The 19,612-nt window shown below is 40.2% G+C and overlaps 1 protein-coding gene across 1 annotated transcript in view; it reads right to left on the bottom strand.

Annotated features, from left to right (window-relative positions):
• Window positions 1–19,612, bottom strand: part of fstl5 (follistatin-like 5) — a 127,592-nt gene that overhangs the window by 63,307 nt on the left and 44,673 nt on the right. The window contains exons 5-6 of the mRNA XM_070836428.1: window positions 11,317–11,513; window positions 6,806–6,926 (exon numbers count right to left, since the gene is read on the bottom strand). Of these exons, the coding sequence (XP_070692529.1) occupies window positions 6,806–6,926; window positions 11,317–11,513 (318 nt within the window). The remainder of the gene's footprint in view (window positions 1–6,805; window positions 6,927–11,316; window positions 11,514–19,612) is intronic.

Raw genomic sequence — 19,612 nt, 5'->3', positions numbered from 1 at the left:
TCACTTTGTCATTAAACTCGAGGAAATAATCTCCCTTTGAGAATTGTTGAGAAAATTGGTCCTTGTATTTCAGCTGAGGATCACTTAGAATTAAAAAAAAAAAAAAAAAGCAATTGAAGCGCTTTTAAATCTCTCTAATACATTCTGGAGATAGAAAAGTCACATGTTGGAAAATGAACCATGAATTATGAAACCATTTTAACACCACTTCTCAGAGCCTGTGAATGGAATGCTCAGCAGGGGTTTTGACAAGTAAAAGCCTGAGTATCCATTAATTGTCGCTGTGCCATGGGTGCTGAATAACAGCAAACTTGCCTTAATAGAAAGAGCCTTCCCTTGAGGAGGCCCGGCAGTTGGTTTGGATGTCTAATTATAATCTTCACAGAAGTAGAGAGTGTAAGTCAACTCATTTTCCAGCTTGGCAAACTTTGCAGGGATTATACCAGACTTAGAAAGACAAAAGCAGAGTTGTCTTGCATTAAAACAAACAGCAATGAGAAGGAAGATGTAATAAATAGAATAAGATGAAAAACTTTTTTTTTGGATAAAAAAAAAACGTGCAAACATGCACAACTGGTACAGCCACAACTGATATGGTCCTCCAATGACAGCCCCTTGACAAACAATGACAGAAGTCAATGTGTAACTGCAAAGCAGAGCATCTCTGTCCTTATAATATAACTCACAACCAAAGCACACCCTCAGATGCCCTGATTTGCCCAAAAACCTGTCCCACTGGCCCAAATGTCCAAATAAATCCAACCCTCACCCTACAATTGGTAGCCAAAACATCCTTACCCCATAATTTTATCCATACGCAAATAGTGTAAAAATTAAATATCAAAACAGCATTGAGGTAACATTTCTCAGGTATGTTCAATATGAACACTAGTAGAAATGTTGAGTATAGACAGATGGACATGGTGGATCACACCTCATCCAGACATGCAGCAAATATACTTGTGTTGTCCTTTAAAAATAATATCAGGCCCCACCTTCCAACTCATGCAATCTGTATGACAACAGAATCAACATTACAATGTGATAGATCACATTACAGTCCATCTATGTTTCCCACCAGTCCCTCAGGAATATAGCAGGCATATAACACGGCTTCTAGCCTCAGCAGAAATCTCAGAGCTGTATCTCCTGGCTTCGAGTTCTGTCAGTAGGTGTCAGAGTTCAGATCAATATCTTGGCCCCCAAGAAACAAGGAGCAGGGTTGAGATACATCCCACAGTGCAGCACAAATAGCGTTACCACTCTACTTGATAAGAAAGTGCAATTAAGGTCATTACTGTGATCAGCTAAATAATGTGTAGTGAATAAATAAACTTTACATCCAACACACCGTACATAGTCACAGATATATATGGTGGAGAAGGTTATTTAACTACTTTAGTCTTAACACTGTAGTAAGTAGGACGACAGCTGAAACTGCTAATGCCAGATTGTTTAAATGCAGACACCCTCATGGATGGGGCCTTTTCATGTGTTAAAAAGCAAGGTGCACTCCAAGTCTGCTGTTTATGTCCCTAAGAAGAAGAGGTTTTGTTGAGGGTGAGATTCAAGCCAACAGACCAGCCTGAGGGAGCATTCGCACAGAGGATTCTTTCCAAGCACTTGCACATTCATTTCCATTGTTGTCTGTGAGGCAGCATGTGTAGAAGCTTAGAGAATGCATTTAGTAGGTGTACCCAAACTAATGACATTAAACTGTGTGGTGCACAGGCAAAGCACCCTGTGACTGACTAGCCAACTTAAAGGGGCTTTAAACCACATTGGCACACGGAAGCAGTCACAGTCTGACTCTTGTGTAGCACCTTTTAAAACACCCCATCCTAGCTAATATGAAGCTAACCTGTGGACAATGTCCATTGCTCACTGAGCCTGAATATGGTAATTTAATCATATATAGTCAGTGGTAACTCAAACATTATCAGTACAATGTCCCATGCTTTCTTTTTACATTCAGGCTGAGATATTATTTGTGGCAAACTGTGAGCATGACCTTTTCCTAAGTTTATTTTGCAGTGACAGAGATGTTGGCTGGTCTGCTGCAGATGACAGACCTCCCTCCCTGCACTGACTGCACAAAAGTGGTTTCAACTATCTTGTTTTGGCAGAGTGCACAGCTCCAGAGGAAACTAGTGGACAGGAGCACAAGTGAAAACATGCAAAATGTGTTTTTAGAGTGCAGCTGTATCACATTTTCCTACATGCTACCTGAACCAATGATGATCCTTTCTATCCCTCCAATGTACAGTACGTGTCCTTTCTTTGCAGATTTTAGACTCAGGACTTGGAGTTGGTGGAATTAAGGAAGGTATGCGTGTAAAATTCAATTAGTTAGTTAGTTATTTATTAGTATTTATTCTTATGATACGCAAAAAAAAAAAATGTGGTTGTGCCGTGAAATTGGGGAAAGTATTGGATGCAGCATTAAAGCAGAATGAGAGCAGATTACCTTATATATAAAAGGCACAACCATGATGGCTATAGCTGTCACATACAGAATAACTTCTACTTGTTGAAATGCAATAATCATAGTGTAGTTATAGTGACTAACTGGGCCACAGTATTATATTCCATAACTTGTATTACTGTTCATAAACTATAAAGTGTGACTGCTTGAGTGGACTATATTCAAGGTCACTCCTCTGCCTACTATACTGAAGTACTGCAGCCTTTCTCATATACTCTGTGATGATGTTACAGATTTCTGCCGTGTTTCTACGTATAGTTGATATTAACGTCTGATAGTCAATGTCCCAGTGTATTGTGACACTTTCCTACCAAAAGTTAATGACATTTTATGATGAATGACCCCTTATCTGTTTACCCATGATGCACTAAGCCATCGTTCACCAAATTATTCATCGGTGAGAAGGGGCTGACAATCAGCAGCGTGGCAGACATCATTCATATCTGTAACATCATCTAATTAAAAGACATCACTTCTGCCAGACAGTTTCCTTACTGCTAGCTGTAGCAAATTGATTCTCAACTCCCTTCTAGTCTATGCAAAGGAGGAATGAATAATGCATGGACATTAAAGGCTTATCTTCTGTTCTGACAAACAATGTTGCCATGCTTTGAATATTCTACAAAGGTGTGCAAAGGGTCCTTATTAGCAGAGTAGTCAGACAGGTGCCGTTTTCATGGTGAGTCATTCTGAATTTAGTGCTGTTAAATTCCAAGCTGCGCCATAACTCTGGACACACTGGATCCACTGATTTACTTTATGATGGCGCTCAGTTTACAACAGCGCTTAAGGTATTTGCATAGATTTTTATAGCTGCCACTCACAGATTATATCCGCAACGAACTGAAAAACTCTAATTTGCAGTGCATTATTCTCAGGCACCGTGGCCATGGGCTATGAGGCCAAATCGACCAACAGATTTCTGTCCGTGCTTCTCAACTGCACTGGCCACCTGGCTACATTTGCAACCTACATGTCATCGAAATATATGTTCAAGGCTATGACTCAAGTGTTTAGTGAAAATGTTATTTAAAAAAAAAAAAAAAAAAAGATGTAGCTCTAAATGTGTGTGAGGTTAAATAGCTGTTTTATGCCTGTATATGGAAGAACACTCACAGTAATATATGATATTGGCCATGCTCAGTAAATCTGATTGAGTCCTTTGGTCAATCCAATAACATAATAAAAACTACCTGAGTTTGCAACTCAGTGCAGCTTTTACACAATTTCTGACTAGTCTTTTTGTGCCCTTTTCGGGCCCAGATATGCAATTTCATTTTTTTCTCAGTGCCAAACAACTGCTGATAATGTTTTAACAAACCCAGGTTGTGTCTTTTTAAAGCTTCAATTTGTTGGCTGCATTATTTTGTTATTTCCCTCGGTTACATGAATAGAGTTCTATTAAAATTAGGTGAATTGAAACATTCGATATAGAAGAGTCTCTAGAGAAGGTGAATTTGCCACCTTATTATCAGCCTCTTTCTCTCTCAGCTGGCTCACATGCATCTTTGAAGCACAAGGTTCATTTGTTGTCATTCTACAACACAGGGTTGCACAACAAGCTGCAAGTTATTGTCCCATTTGCTACATAAGAAAATAACACATTTTAATGGTGGAGTACAGAAGATGGGTTAAGGAGTCTTGCAGCCTGAGGAAAAAAGCTGCTCTGTAGTCTGGTGGTACGACAGCGGATGCTTCTGTTTCGCTTGCCAGATGGCAGCAGGGTGAACAGGCTGTTGCTGGGGTGGGTATTGTTTTATAATATTCTTTGAGCTCTGTGCAGGCACCTCACCTCACCGGTATCACTGATGCTCTGTGGATGGGCACCAATAATGTACTAGACAGTTTTAATCACCTGCTGCATAGCCCTCCTGTCCTGGGCTGTGCTCGTTCCGTGCCAATCTGTGACGTTTCCAGTCAGGATGCTTTCTACTGCTCCTCTGTAGAGGCTGACAAGAACCATGACAGCTTCTCTGTGATGCCAAATTTGCTTGCGAACTTAAAACTGTTCACCTGCACCACATCAGTTCCATTTATTTGGACAAGCTGTCCTTTTTTGTAAAATCAATGATCAGCTCTTTGGCTTTGCTAATGTTGACCAGTAGGTTGTTGCTGTTCAACACCAGAGAACGGAAGTTTGACTGCTAATCCAAACTCTCTGGGTCTGTTTGGGAGACAGTCTAATGCCCAGTTGTATGCTGTACTATAGACCAGGCTGCTAAGTTTGCCAATCAGTTCCGTGGGAAACAGTCTTTTGAATGCTGAGCTGAAATCAACAAATAGCATTCTGATTGTTGTTACTTTCAAGCCGTGTGAAGACTGAAAGAAAGACAGTGGATCTGTTGATTTTGAATGCAAATTGATCCATGTGGTCCAGGCTGGCTAGCATATTGTTCTCAATATAGTGGAGAACCAGTTTCTCAGAGCACTTCATCTGATCTGGGGTGAGTGACACAAGGCAGTGGTTGTTTAGACAAGAAACTGCAGACTTTTTTAGGCACAGGGACGATGGTGGCTGTCTTGAATTAGGTTGGAACACTTGCCTGAGACAGTGGCATGTTAAAGATGTCAGTGATGACATCAACTAGCTGATGAAATGTCTTTGAGGGCTCCAGTAGTGTGCATGAAGTTAGGTAGTCATGTTCAGTTCTTGACAAATTTACAAAAACTATGACAGCAATCCCAACTCAAGAGATTTTATGAAACAGTTTAGGTCATTTATATATTTGACCAGCTATCAAGGTTTTGCTATACAATGACATGAAAAGGTTCTCCGTATGATATCGCAGCATCTCAGACCAAAAAAAAAGGTGCACCTGTACCCCCCCCCTCCTCCTCCCATCATCGTGGGAGGCTTCATGACAGTTCATGCACACATGATCAGAACGAAGGACAGAGAAGCTCAGATTACCACACACAGAGGGAGTGTGACTTCATTCTCTGATCAGATCATCATTACTTCACTTTATCTTTACATAGCAAATAGTGGTTTAATGCAATATGTTATATGTGCTGTTATGTTCAGAGTGTCGCATAGAGAACCTCTAAGTGGCACACAAAGTTAAAGAACACAAAAGAAGTAAAGCAGAAGAGTAAGACAGATTGAGAGAAACTCTGCCACAGAGGGGAAGAGTTACTAACATTAAATATCCAGTTTCCTTGTGAGGGGTAAAGCTGGAAGCTTGCAAAAAAGATCTGAAAGCTGAAGAGGAAGCAGTTGGAGTTAGAGCATCTCAACTCTTCAAGGAACCAAAGCTTTCTTTTTGTGGTTTGCCAGAAGGGATTTTCTCCCACACATTCATGTATGATGCGGAGAATAGTAGACAAGATGAGACTCCTTCACTTTGCCATTTGCTCTCGTGACTTTGTCTGCTCTAAGAAATGTTTTAAATTCAAAGGGCGATGAGATGAGGGCTGATTATGAATTCTCTCCTACTGCTAAATGTGTCAAGCCAGCCAAATGTCAGAGGATATTCTGTCAGAGGATATTGAGCTGACTGAAAATGTCAGACAGGGAGGAACTGTGAAAGAGAGCAGGAAACAAAGGGAGGAAAACAGTGCACATGTGCACAGTGGTCTTGACCTGCTTCCATGGGCACAAACTCTGTGTTAAGTCTTGACCTGCTTCCATTGGCAGAAACTGTGTGGAACACCCCTTTATCCACCAAGGTGGACCTAACATTTGAAGTCAGACAATACAGGAACAACCTGGAGTTTGAAGTGAGTAAACCTTTGGCAAGATATCAAACACTATTCCAGGTTTATCATCATCATAACTTTGTAATGACCCATGTTTCTAAAAGAATAAACAAGACTGGCAGTTCAGATGTTAACAAGCTAGGCACTTCTTTCTTGTTTTAGGTACTTAATTAAGCAGCCTTTTCCTTTTATGGAGCCCATAAGGTTTGTACAATTTAAGATGCTATTAAAAGAAAGGCAGAGGGACGAGAAGAGTGGTGTCAGAATCTATGGTTTCAAACAAATACATAATATTGAATTATGCCATGAACTCGGTCAGACTTCTGTTGTTTCTATGGTTTCAAGTTATCCTTCTTCTGACAGTTCAATCACAAATATTGTGTAAATATAAGTGAATCAAAATAGCAGGTGAAGATGACACGTTTATCACAATGTTTAAAGACGTGGATGATGTGAATAATCATCTACAACATGCAATATGCACATCAGGAGATATGATGTGATATGACAGGTACTGACTGAGACTCTGTGGATGAGAATTTCCACTCTGCGAGATCTTATCCAGTTTTTCTTAGATTATATGAATGGCAAACCACTTTGCCAACAAAACTTTGGACTCACCAAAAGCTGTATAAAACTCTTCTTTGGTCAGGTGCTCATCATCATTGACGTCATTGTACTTCAGCAGGTCGAACAATGTGCACTCGGAGACATCCCTGGATAAACCTTCTTGCTTGATGACCTTCAATGAAAATGCATACATGTTTGGTTAAAGAAGGTTAAATAAATTCTATTCATTCATTCATTCACAGCTTATTTGCAAAAACAAGTACATTTTAAGGACACATACAGTAATGCCGCTGGATTCTGCCGCATTATGAAAACATTTTTTATTTTAAGATATTATCCTCTGACATGTAGTGGAATAAAATCAAAGCATCAGTAAATGGAAATGCATAAATAAAGTGAAAGTATCTCAAAATAACACTTAAGTACATGTACTTCAGTAAATGTACTTCGCTTATTCAATTTACTGTGTCCTTTGAAAAGTTGGAATATATTATCTGCAATGAGTTAACATTATTTGCCCACCGAAACTCTGAATGTCAAAGTTGATTAAACACACACAGTATTAGTTGTCAGTTTATTCTAGCCAAACTTGCTAAACTTGTGTCACAATAGATGGTAAAAAAGCAAAAACACGTTAAAATTTTTTTCGTCATTCCTGCTAAAGCATGATCCTATTTAACACTCTCTGCATGGCCCTGCCAGTAAAACATCCATCATACTAGATCAGCTGTCAAAATGCTGATCACAAGGGACGGCTTTATAGATCATGCCTCATGCATTGGATCAGTGTGCTTCCCTTGCCAGATGACTTGCCCAAAATTCAGAATGCACCTGTAATGGCATGTTCTTAGTGTATCCTACAAGTAACTAATAACTGCGGCACACACAATAAAACAGCTGCTTTTGTATATTAAATAATTTGATTTCATCTGTGAAATTTTTCCTCTTTATTTCTTGTAACTATTTTATAATCTACAGTTGAGTGACATCTAAACTAACGAGCTAGTCATATTTAATCACCTAAAATGCTATGCAGATTCCTCAGTAAAAAAGGTATTGAAACATAAAAAGATTTTTCACCCTCTGGTCCTTCTTTCTGGCTTGCTTTGACTTGGACTAATATGGGCTGCCTTTGAAATATTTGTATTGTAAATGTTGTTGGAGGTCTGGATGCTTTAACTCTAAATCGTGAATATTTCATGTCATGGCCTTACTGCCTACACACAAAGTTGTAACTCATCTGGTTAGATTTACTTGTCTGTAGCGAGTGACTATTCAAGCACGGTAAAAGAGGACCAAGGACACTGTTTTTTAGTGAACACGTCCGTATCCATGTCACAGCTGTGTATCCTGTGGGCTTAATGAACTGAGACACATCATTGCCAGGAAAATCAGCTATAATGTTTGAGAATGCAGCTTCTGCCAGCTTTCAATAGAAGCTTAATCTACTCAGCCAAAGGAACAAGGCTGGTTAGTCAGATAGAACATGTATCTCACAATTAGCAGTTACAAATTACAACTTTTTACTACTTCATAACATTTTAGACTTAACACAGTATCTATTCTGGTAGCACAGACATTAAGTACCATTGCTATACATGAGCATATGTATTTCAAAACAGAATAGTGGGCATGCGCCAACTTTCAAAGGCTGTTGGCGAAGTCACATCTGCAAGCTGTTTTCCTCCACTAGCAGAACACCACTATTCCTTTACAAAAATCACGTTTCTGATCAGGCAATGTTTAGCTTACAAAGTTTAGATGTATTCTATGTAGGTTTCCCCTTAGCCAATTTCATTCAATTTTCTGCAGACAAATAAAGGTAAGGTATTAAACTCTTGTCAAACCTCTGCATGAATGTACCAAAATCTTACGCACTGGTAAGAGGATGCTAAAGGGTCTACTGTAGTGCAGAACTTGTGTGCTGGTCCAGTTGGAGGATCTTTAATGCATTTTCTTTGACCTGATCTTTAGAAAACTGAGATTTCCAGAACTGCATAACAAACTCTGTAAATACTTCTGAGGAGATACAACCTTTCAAAACACTATGACCCTATAATTAGTTATTTTATGGACTATAATTTTAAAAATTACATAATACAAGTTCTTAAAATGAATGTATTTTTTGTAATTGCATAACCTTTGCCTCAATGTTTTGTTTTTTTTTGCACTTGGGTGGACAAGGCAGCGTTTTCTCATACGTTTTTTTCTAAAAGGTATAGTTTCAGACATTCTGTCTTTGGTCAAATGATAGATGTGGGTAACATGCGAAGAAAAAAGAAGTTTTGATTTGCCATTTTAAAAGGGCACCCACTACTAAAAGGCCTGGGACGATTGCCCCTTCATGTGAACGTTCTAGCAAGTCTAGCATGCCGGGGTGAGGGATTTCCATCCTAGAGTTTCAAACAAGATCAGAAAATGCTCCAATTATAAGGGGTGCTTTAGGGCATGAGGGTGGCAGCCATGGTTTTGTATTTCAGCTGCTGATAAGAGTGTGATTTGCTTGTGCAGTGGTCTTTTTGAGGGCTTATTCACACCAAAATGTAATTTACATAAATCTCTTCTGTGTATTTCCCGTTCATCTTTTGTCAGTGAGGCAAGACTCTGCAGTCCAACAGTGACTCAAGCAACTGAGTCTGAGAAAACATGCAGATTGCCCAGACAAGGCAATCTAATCGAATCTGAACCTTTAATGTATAGTATTGTGCTTGATATTTAAAACTCAGATCCTTTGGAGAGAAAAGAAAACTATTGTGTGAGCTATTAATTACGCTGAAATTACATTCTGAGACAACATTTAATATACCAACATAGAAACTCATTAAAGACCCAATCCATAATTAGATTCAGGCGCCCTTATGTTGAGGCACTGTCAACCCACAACTGCTTGCGTTTATTAAGTGATTTATCTGATTGATGAAGCTATTTCGCACTGATATTTATCATGACATTATTTATTATGCAGTAATTTCCATGTGAGGTGAAAGTCTGCAGAAGCTCAAAAGTTTTTAGGAACACTTTTTGACTATAGATGTGGTTGAATCCTTCATGTATATATACTTCATGTCACTGCAGTAAAACAGGCCTGTAGCTTCGGTTGCAGTATGACAGTAACCCCCCCCCCCATGGACAATATCCATGATTTTTGTGTGTGTGCACCTCAAAGTCAAAGCATGCAAAACATTTTTGAATTTGGTTGAAAAATCCAGAAGGGCCACCTTTAATCCACTGATATTTTATTTTCAGACTATCCCAGAAATGCTCACTTCTCTCATTTTCTCTGAGAATTTGTCTTGACAAGCGGACACTGTCTGAAATCTGCCAACATAGGGTAGGGATAAAAGCAGCCCTTGATGAACCCGGAAGAGAGCTTTTCCATCTGGATGTTAATTATTAGTGACTAGCTTGTGTCATTCAAACACCTAGGGAGAGGTGGAGTGGTAGAGCTTGGCCTCCAATAAGATGAATGGTATCATCAAGGGGTTTGAAAATATGTCCAAAATAATATTCAATAAGTTTAAAGGGCATATTCAAATTAACATTCGGAGCATTCTGACAATATTATTCCATAAAACACGGCTCAACATGCTTTGTTGACTATGCATTTCACTCACTAAGCATTGATTTCTCTCATGCTGGCATGGGGCACCGTGAAAATGTAAAAACATGTAAAAATATGTAAATAATGTGAAAATATGCCAAAAATATCACTATTTTGAGGCGTTATTTAGATGCTTTGAACTGAAAATACTAAAATTTATTCAAATTAATTTAATGAGACCTCCCCTGTCGGGCAGGAGAGGCTGACCAAGGTGACCTCTGTGCAGATAGGATATCCAACGGGATCAGCAGGAAAATGACCTAAGAACAGAACAGCAAACTGGTTTCATGGTGGTGAAAACCACCGCAGGTTGCTTACCCTTTCAATTATTTAAATACTTTCTGTATTAAATCAGTCCTCAGGTACTGGGTGAGTTTATTTGTTATGCACAGAATATCTTCCTTCCTCATGGCAGCTACAAAAAGCTCTTTTTACAACCATCCCTCTTGGCAGCGCTGGTCAAAGGCTGCAGCCTCCCATGAGCACCAGGCTCCTTTGACCCACATTGCTTTTCAAAAGATTTACCTAGAGCCTCGCACCACAGCTACCAGAGGGAAGGGTAAGAGAGTAAAATGGACACAATTATGGCAGACATCAAAGTGGCGAGTTTAAACACCTGAGCACACAGATGGTTTGTTCATTTGTAGTCTCCTATTTCATGGATATTTAAATAAAAATGACTCTGCGATTTTGACCTCCTGAGAGGTGCTGTGGGGTGTCTTGAAAATGGAAGTGCGGTTACAAAATGTTACGCAGCTCTTTTTGGGGGGCAAAAACTGGCAATCATGGGTCTCCTGTACCTAATGACATCTTTAAAAAGATCAGTGTTTACTTTGGTCAAAGTGAAGTTATTGCATTTTACCTTTATGCCACTAAAAGACTGAATGAAGTATGTATTGCTGTTTTGTGCTAAGTGAAATCTCATTGCGTGTTAAAGCTCAGCTTTGTTCAATAGTTTTACCTGAGAGAGTTCGCTGGCATCTATCTGACCATTGTTATCTGCATCAAAGCGTTTGAACATCACATCAACCAGTTGCTTCCTGGCAGCCATGTTGTCCTTGTGGGCCCCATGGATGTTAGAGCCCATGTATCGTTTGTCATGCAAATCCAGAATTTTGGTTTTCAGCCGACGGTAGTCACTCAGTCTGCAGTTATCATCTGGGAATGAAAAGAAAGAGCAGAAGCAGAATGGTTAGGAAAGGGCGAAAATATTTGTCATAAAGTAACACTCACTTGTGTAAGAGCTGAGAGGAACATTGTTGCTTTGCTTAGATGACTGAATACATCATTTAAATGTTAAGGGGATGTCTTAAAACTGATATTTCATAAATACCTAAATGATTTCCAGGTGCAGAAAAATGTGCAAGATTAAAAGCATTGAACTTAAGGTTCCAGATTTTGGATGCAATGTTTCGAATCTCAGCCAATTAGTACCTGTGAAAACCCGAATCTCCCTGAAGACTCACATTATTAAATAATGAGTTGCTGTTTATATTCAGCAAAACCGAAATCTGAGCGTGTCTATCATTGTCTGCGTCACAATAACGAATGCTAAGGATTATTTCCCCCAGGGGAGCACAAGCGGTGACAGTAGTGCAGCATTTGCCTGCCTCAAACTAAGAAAGCAGCAGCCCCGTCACCACAAAGAAACTGACAAACAAATCCATCACACAGGTGTCAAGAGCCAACCCTGACAGCAACAGAAAACACGATGGTGTTGTATTTACAATCCGCCATCAAAGGCTGTAGATCAAAGAAGTCAACTACATGAAAGGTTCGGCAGAGTAGAGTCAAGGCAAAGAGAAAATAATGACTAGAACTAGTGGTTGACACATGTCATATCAACTTCTCATTGTTAGATCTGGAAGTGTTTCTCCTCTAATAACAGTTATATTAGCTGATGTCAGCCAACCAGAAACAAAAAAAAAAAAAAGAAAGAAAAAACTTTGTTCTTCACTGAGATGCTTTTCAAATCTCAGGGGAGGAAGGTGACATCTCTACCATGTTGTACGGTGTAATCACCTGCTTAGGGAAAAATATGGAATAATAGCTGCTGCGTGGAAACTCCTGCAAAACTAGTGAACTTTGTTGGGATGATCAGGCGAGACTGATTTAGAGAGGGCAGTAATGAGATCGCCACTCAGACGAACTGGGTGCTCGCTGAGAGCCGATGACTAGTTAAGCAGAATCAGAGCGTCACCCCAGAAACCAACGGCATGTCATTATCAGACGCACAAGATCTCATTTTTGCCTTATCCATTTTTTCCTGATATCATTCCTTCAGTGAAAACAACTTGTGCAATCAGAGAGCATTGAAATGAGATGCTTGGCGTAATCATGACGCTAACGATCAAATGGGTATAAGAGGCTGAGAGAAGTTCTCCTAACACTCCTGAAATCACTGGGCTTCTACGTGGGCCATCAAGTCATTTTCATCCCAATTCTGTCTGACCTTGTAAAGGCGAGAAAACTTTATTTCCTGGTATGAAATATTTAGTACCGAGGCTGAGAAAGGTGTGAGATGCAACAGTTATATCATTTTTTTTTTTTTTTATCTAAACGCTAAGAAATATAGGATGCATTTGTGGAGAGTTTCATATCAAGCACAGACAAATAATTAGTCTAAACAAAAGCTTTAAAGGAGGATTTAGTGCTTTAGTTCTGAGTGAGCGATACCAATTTTTAGCTACAGATGGGTGACAAATAAAATGGAAAACCTGCATTAATGACAGAAGAAACATGATAAATGAAAATGCCTCCACGCAGACGTGTCTTGTCTTTTTAAAAGGCCTCTGTTGTTTCAGCTTGAAAAAGTTCGTATAAGCAAGTATACCCATCAGTGAGAGTCAGACTGCGGTGGTGACAGATGTTTGTGCCTGTGTGCTCAGTCTGAAGCCTCCTACAACTAGCAGGGTGTGAACAACAGCAGTAAGCTGGTAAGCTTGTCTCTTTTACCAGCCACTGCAGATAGCAAACTGACTGGAGGATTTTCTGTATTACAGAATTTGCTTTGGCTGTTGAAACAGTGAGAGTGGCTGGTGAATTCTTGGGAAGGAAACCAGCATGTTTAATTCTTGCTCTGGAAAACTGCATCAGCTGTTGCAGCACGTGCCGGTCAGGCGGCAGCACACTGCATATCATGGGACAGGGTCTGTTTTGACAAGCGTCAGTGCCAGAGAAGCTGCCTTGGTCACAAATGGCAGAATGAATAAAAGATAAATGGCTGCTGGCATAACCAGGGGATATGAAGGTCAGCAACGTCAAAGGACCATGCGTGCACACACACACACACACACACACACACACACAGTCTTACATACAGTCTCCCCACCCCTCAGTATCCACACAGTACATGTCTACACAGGGAGTGTCAGCTTTAATCAGACAATGGATGCTAATTTCTCTCCTATTAACTAAGCCAAAATGCCTTAGTCAAGAAAGGCCTTTCAGGAATGAACAAAAACTCAGCAGAAATCTATTGTATTTTTAAGTTCACTCAGGCAAATTGAGATGTATTGATAGGATTCTCAGTCTAGTAAAACCAAGCCTTGGGTTCTGTAGACGTCTCTGCCAACCAAATTGCTTTCAAGCGGTGAAGGACACATTAGAGTGCAACCTTATTGCTTCCTCTATATAACTGGTGAGGAATTCATTTGACCAGCAAAAACTAAACATGTCAAACTATCAGCTTTTCCCCCACTGTGTAACTGCACACAGTGCAGCCTGGGAAACATGAGGACAGCCGATAAATGCACTTTTTTTTTTTTTACTTGTTTGTCCAACTTTGTAACGGATGTTTACACATCCAGACGGTGATCGTGTTAGATGCTAGTAAAGGTACTGAAATTGTACAATACGTAAGATCTGGTTTAAAAAATAAAACAATATCAACAGATTATGAGTAAATAACAGTACTAATGTTAAAGCCATCTATGCATTATGTTACATAGATATCTACATACATCTAAGTTAGCATGCTAACCCGGTGTCCCCAGCCTGGACTGGCTCATATTATCCAACTTTGCGCCACAGAGGCGATTGTGTTTCACTGTAGCTTCCAGTCTGCCCTCAGCCCAACATGATCCGAGGAGAGAATAGTGCTGCTGCAGCTAATGTCTATTGCTGCATTTTTAGTGCAACTAATTCAAACCATACCAAAAAACACTCCAGAAGCAGCAGCCATAGCCTTCGAACATTGTTAAATTTTTCTTTCAGCGCAGAGGAGCTGGATTTCACAACAGTAACAGGCAATGCAGAGTTGCTATAACAGCTAAGCTTACCCAGCTTGGCTGTTTGTTGTGGACAAAATGAGATTCAGGGAGGTAAATCAGAAACTGGCTCCATCTAAGCTCCCGAGAACAAGCTATCGCTACTCGATGCATCCTCGACTGTATTCTGAGCAGACGGAGCACTGGGCTCAAGCATGACATGGGGAGTGTTTGCTGATACTTGGTTCACAAATGCAGTCAAAGTTGATGGATAATGTTTTCAAGACGTTGACCTTTTAATGTGAAGACGAAGACCATATAATCATCACTATCATGCTGCTGCTGTTTGCATTCCCCAGATCAAAACATGGACTGCATAATTATATGCAAATATTAATGTAAACTGAGGTATCCGTATCTACGGTAGGTTATATGTATGTGCCATTATATGACATTTCTCATAATTTTAGGTATGGCACATTCATGAAATAATAGTAATAATGTTATGTATTCTTGAAAACAAAACATATCTAAAGATAATCATAAGCAGGAACCTAAGGAACATTAAGGCCTCTTTTTTATGTTGACTGCAAATGTTTGAGTGAAATTTGAAATGCACATCACATCACACCTCCAGTTCATTTCAAAATGTATTTTAAAAATCTGACTTATGCATTGGATGGTTTTGGATGTTTGTTACATAAACTGTGTAAAAGTGAGCAGAACATGCAATGGCAATTTCTCGCTCTCCTGCATGTCATAACACCTAATACACTGCATGGGACATGGGTTTAGCACACTTGATGGAAAAGGGTGATTTTCGCACGGGTGAAAAAAAAATCCTGACATGGAAGTGTTTCCTGTATCTCTTGGTTTTTTCACACCTCCAACATTACACACAGTTTGACCTTCATACAAGCTGCTTCAAAAAAGGAAGGCAGCTACTACCTCAGGAAAAATAGTTAAAATTTGAACTTATGTTTCATGGTGGTTTTCCCCATGGTAAGAACAACGGGAGGTGGATTTTAATTAAACCATGGACGGTCTCAGTTTAAAGTGTTTTGAACTACGGCAGCTTAATCACTAAAAAAATGGCCCGATCTCTCTTTTTCCACAGTGCAGTCCATGTAATCTGAAGTCTGATCATTTATAAAAACACACAAATAACAACACAGTCCTTTGGCAACAGCCAATTACAAGCTGAGTAAACACTGTTTAAGGTAACAGTGTTGTAACAGAACTGTAAGAACTGTAAGAATCTCGCTGGAACCCTTTTTAGTGTAATGCAGCTTTCGTTAACATTACTCATGGATAAAGCACATTTAGCGGTGCCAAAGGTCCTCTAGAAAATAGCTGACATAATTGAATTGGGTGGTGTGGAGTCAAGCTGCGAAACTTTTCCATCTAGTCAGAGGAGCTTTTACACTCAATATTTCACTCTCCTCTTCACTATTCTGTGAGATTTGAAAATTCATTGGAATAGGATCTTTTCATAGTGGCTGTTAATCCGTCAAAGTAGCTTTTAGTAAAAATATAGAGGTATTTTCAGGGTAGGTGGCGTTCATTTTTTAACTCTTTGGTAAAAGCACATGGGGCGGCCATGGCGATCCCCGGGTCCTATGAGTCAGCGTGTCCTTGGGCAAGACACTGAACCCCAACTTGTTCCTGAAGTGTAGCTTCAGTGAAAGAGAAGTCTCCTCCGACTTAGATTCCTCCTGAGTGAATGATGTGTGAATGGGTGAATGAGGATGGAATGTAAAAGTGTGTAAAAGTGTAATAGGAGTAATCCAAACAACTAGAAAGGCGCTATTACAAATTTACCATTTACATGAAGGATGCAGACTTGCCCTTGTTTGCTTTGCTGTTTGGCTTTGACTGCTCAATGACCTTGCTTGTGACAAATGTCTCTGGTCACATGGGCTCCATATGTGGAAAGCGGCTGGTCAGGTCACACCGTGAAAAGCCTCTGATCCTTATTAATTGCCTTGACCTGTTCATATAATGTGGAGGTCAAGTGCGTGCTTGGATGGAAACACATGGCAGAGTGAGAGGACTCATATGCACTATATCAACAGGGGGCAAATGATTTATTAAGCTTAAACTATTTGTTAAAAAGAGCGACACAGTAGCAGTTGAAGGCTCTCCTGTGAGTGCAGAGCTTTGCTATTAAAATGCAAAGCCAACCGTTTTCAACCACCGCCACTGTCGCCAACTCTAACTTTTATTGGTACACTTGTTTAATTACTGCTACACTTGCTGCTCTCCGCGCACCTGAGAGGAGCACCACTGGGCACCAGGAATCTACAGCCACTGATGCAAACAGCGCCAAGCAGCAATGAGAAATAACTCCTACATAAACATCACTGTGAATCCAGGAGGCACTCATGAGAATCACAAGCTACTCTAAACACTTGACAGACTGCTCAGTAACCAGAATTGGTCTCCAACATGCAGATCTCTGTTCAAATCTGTGCTATATTTTTGTTTGACTCCAGGGCTGAAAACGGATTCACACTTATTTTCAGAATACACAGTAAAGTAAGTGAGAAAAAGAAAAAAAAGAACCTTCTTCATCTTGTCCACTGTTCACTGAAGCCATAACCATGAGTGAACCCACTACTTCGCTTGCCCTACCTGGCCTGTTAAAAGCGTCACTGTTTTATTTATATAAAGAAAAAGGTGGCTCAGCAGAAAAGCTGGAGCCAACTCTGCTGAAACTGTCCCATCTTTGCCCTGCGGAGCCTGCTCCCCCACCTCCTCCTCCAGTTCTTCCATCTCCGTCTCCTGGGCCTTGGCTACTGCCACAGCTCACAATACATCAAGACAGCACGGCGTGACAACTGGGTTACCCAAATCAGAGGTCACTGATTGCAATCTTTAAGAGCAACTAGAGGTGTCACTGCTGCAACACCTGACTGAATCTGAAATGGATATCTGAGCAGTAGGGTTGCAAACTCCTTACAGCCGCTTGCCCAGGATGATATAAATGCAAAAAAAAAAACCTCACAGCAGACCCCAGGGACAGAGAACAGACTTCTACTAATATTCCAGAGTTTCTGCAGAGTAAAAGATCATTCTCGACCTTAGAAACAGAAAATCTTGCCACAAGGTCCACTTAGAAGCTGTACTGGATCCTTTAATCATATCACATGGCCTTCGTCAATAGATGGAGTTTACCCAGCTGACACACAGCTGCAGATGTTCACAGCAAAATGCTTTGTTATGTCCGCCTGTGCGGTACTTTGTGCTGCTGATACTGTGTACTAAGGGGCTTTGCAATGCTTTACGGAAAACAAATTCCACCAACTCTGGTCACATGGCTGTGAAATTGAAGTGAAGGTTGGAAACTAGCCAGCCCAGTTTCTACAAACCACAAACATCATCTATCAAACAGGTCTCTAAATGATGGTTAGTCACATGCCAAAGTGGCTGCTAGAGTTGATCAACTTGAGACAAGCCGATTTTGCACAATTTGGCTAGTGGCTGATTATTTTAAACGGCAGCAAACAACATCTGAGCAAAATATGAGCAAACAAATTAGCTCTGATGAATTGTCCTTTCCAGATTGTGAATGTAAAATGTGTTCAGTGTTTGAACTAATAACCAACGCTGTCATAGTCTCTGCACAACTGTTTCTTTGGAACTTTGTTTCATGACAACTTGGTAACTTTCTATGTTTGGTAACAGCTCAAGACGGATTCCCTCCCTTCATTCAGTCTCTGTCACTGCTGTCTCCTCCTCGGATGCAGGTGTAATTCTCTCCCTGCCATCTTTCATCAGGACCACTGCTCTTCCTCGTGTCTTAATCTTTGATGTATTACGCTCCACCCCTCCTCTCTCACCTTGAAGGGGATCATTATGATCCAGGAGACTTTACTCGAACCCCAACTCCTCCCTCCACCTTCATCTTCTTCACCGGGCTCTGACAGGAGCCTCCAGAGGTGTTTAAAGTCTCTAGATCTCCAATTAAAGATCCGCAGCCTCTGGGCCATTTGTTTCCAACAACTACAGTACCCCCAAACTGGACCACTTCCAGATTACTGGGCTGTTGTTCCAACTCTCGTAATGGTAGATGTGTGTGTGCATTCAGTAATACTGACAGCAAAAGCTAAAGACGTGACTCATATGGCTTTAAAGCATGGCATAGCAATGTTGTGGGCTGGAGCTCATATTAAATCACTACAGTGTATTTAAGCAAGGCTGTAGACATGAACAGTTTCAAGCCCTTTTTAAGGCGTATTGTTGTTTTTGTCATTGCTTTTTCTTTTTTTTTGGTGATTTTCAGGGAGAATACTCACATTGTAAACAAAAACAAACATTAAACAAACTTTCCACCACATTTTTTAAACCACCAGACACCCAACAGAGAGTGAGATAGTGGTAGGCCGAGATAGAAAGTCAGACAGAGAAAGAGAAAGAAGAGGAGGAGATAGCAAAAAAAAAAGGGAGGCTTTGTTCGCGTCTCAAATCTGATCCCAGTGGAGTTGATTACACAGAGCTTAGTCCTTCAGTGGCAGGTCTTGTTGATGACATGATAGAGGACAGTGACCCTGGGGCTGAACACACCTAGGCAGAGACATCAAATCAACACACTGCCGCAGGTCTATATTTGGACTATCGCAGACAGACTGGGGAATATTGTTTTTCCACAGTTGGACAGTACGTTGACAGAGGGGAGTTTTACAGTAGGCATAAATGGTGTAATTGATGTCACAATTTGATTTAAAGGCTTAATATGTTAGACCAGAGCTCAGGGGAAAAAGCAAGTGAAGTGAGAAGAATCTAGCATCATAAATCACATTGCTCTTACGTCTAAAAAAAAAAAAAAATGCAGGCTCACTAAAATGAATTATTTAAATAAAACGAAGTGATGTTCCTAGTTAAAGCTGGTCATAGCGGCTTACTGTGTGGGCAGGTTCGCTACCTCGCCTGAGTCAGTGGATGTAGCCCACTGGGAAAAGCCTCGCATTTGCTGACTTCACATTTTGCTTCACTCTGTTCCGGAGTTATTAAAGTTTTATATTTTTCATTAGCTTTTATTATCATTTA

The sequence above is a fragment of the Pempheris klunzingeri genome, chromosome 9 (assembly GCF_042242105.1).
Source record: "Pempheris klunzingeri isolate RE-2024b chromosome 9, fPemKlu1.hap1, whole genome shotgun sequence".
Lineage (NCBI taxonomy): Eukaryota > Metazoa > Chordata > Actinopteri > Acropomatiformes > Pempheridae > Pempheris > Pempheris klunzingeri.
This window is presented reverse-complemented; position numbering and strand designations above follow the sequence as displayed.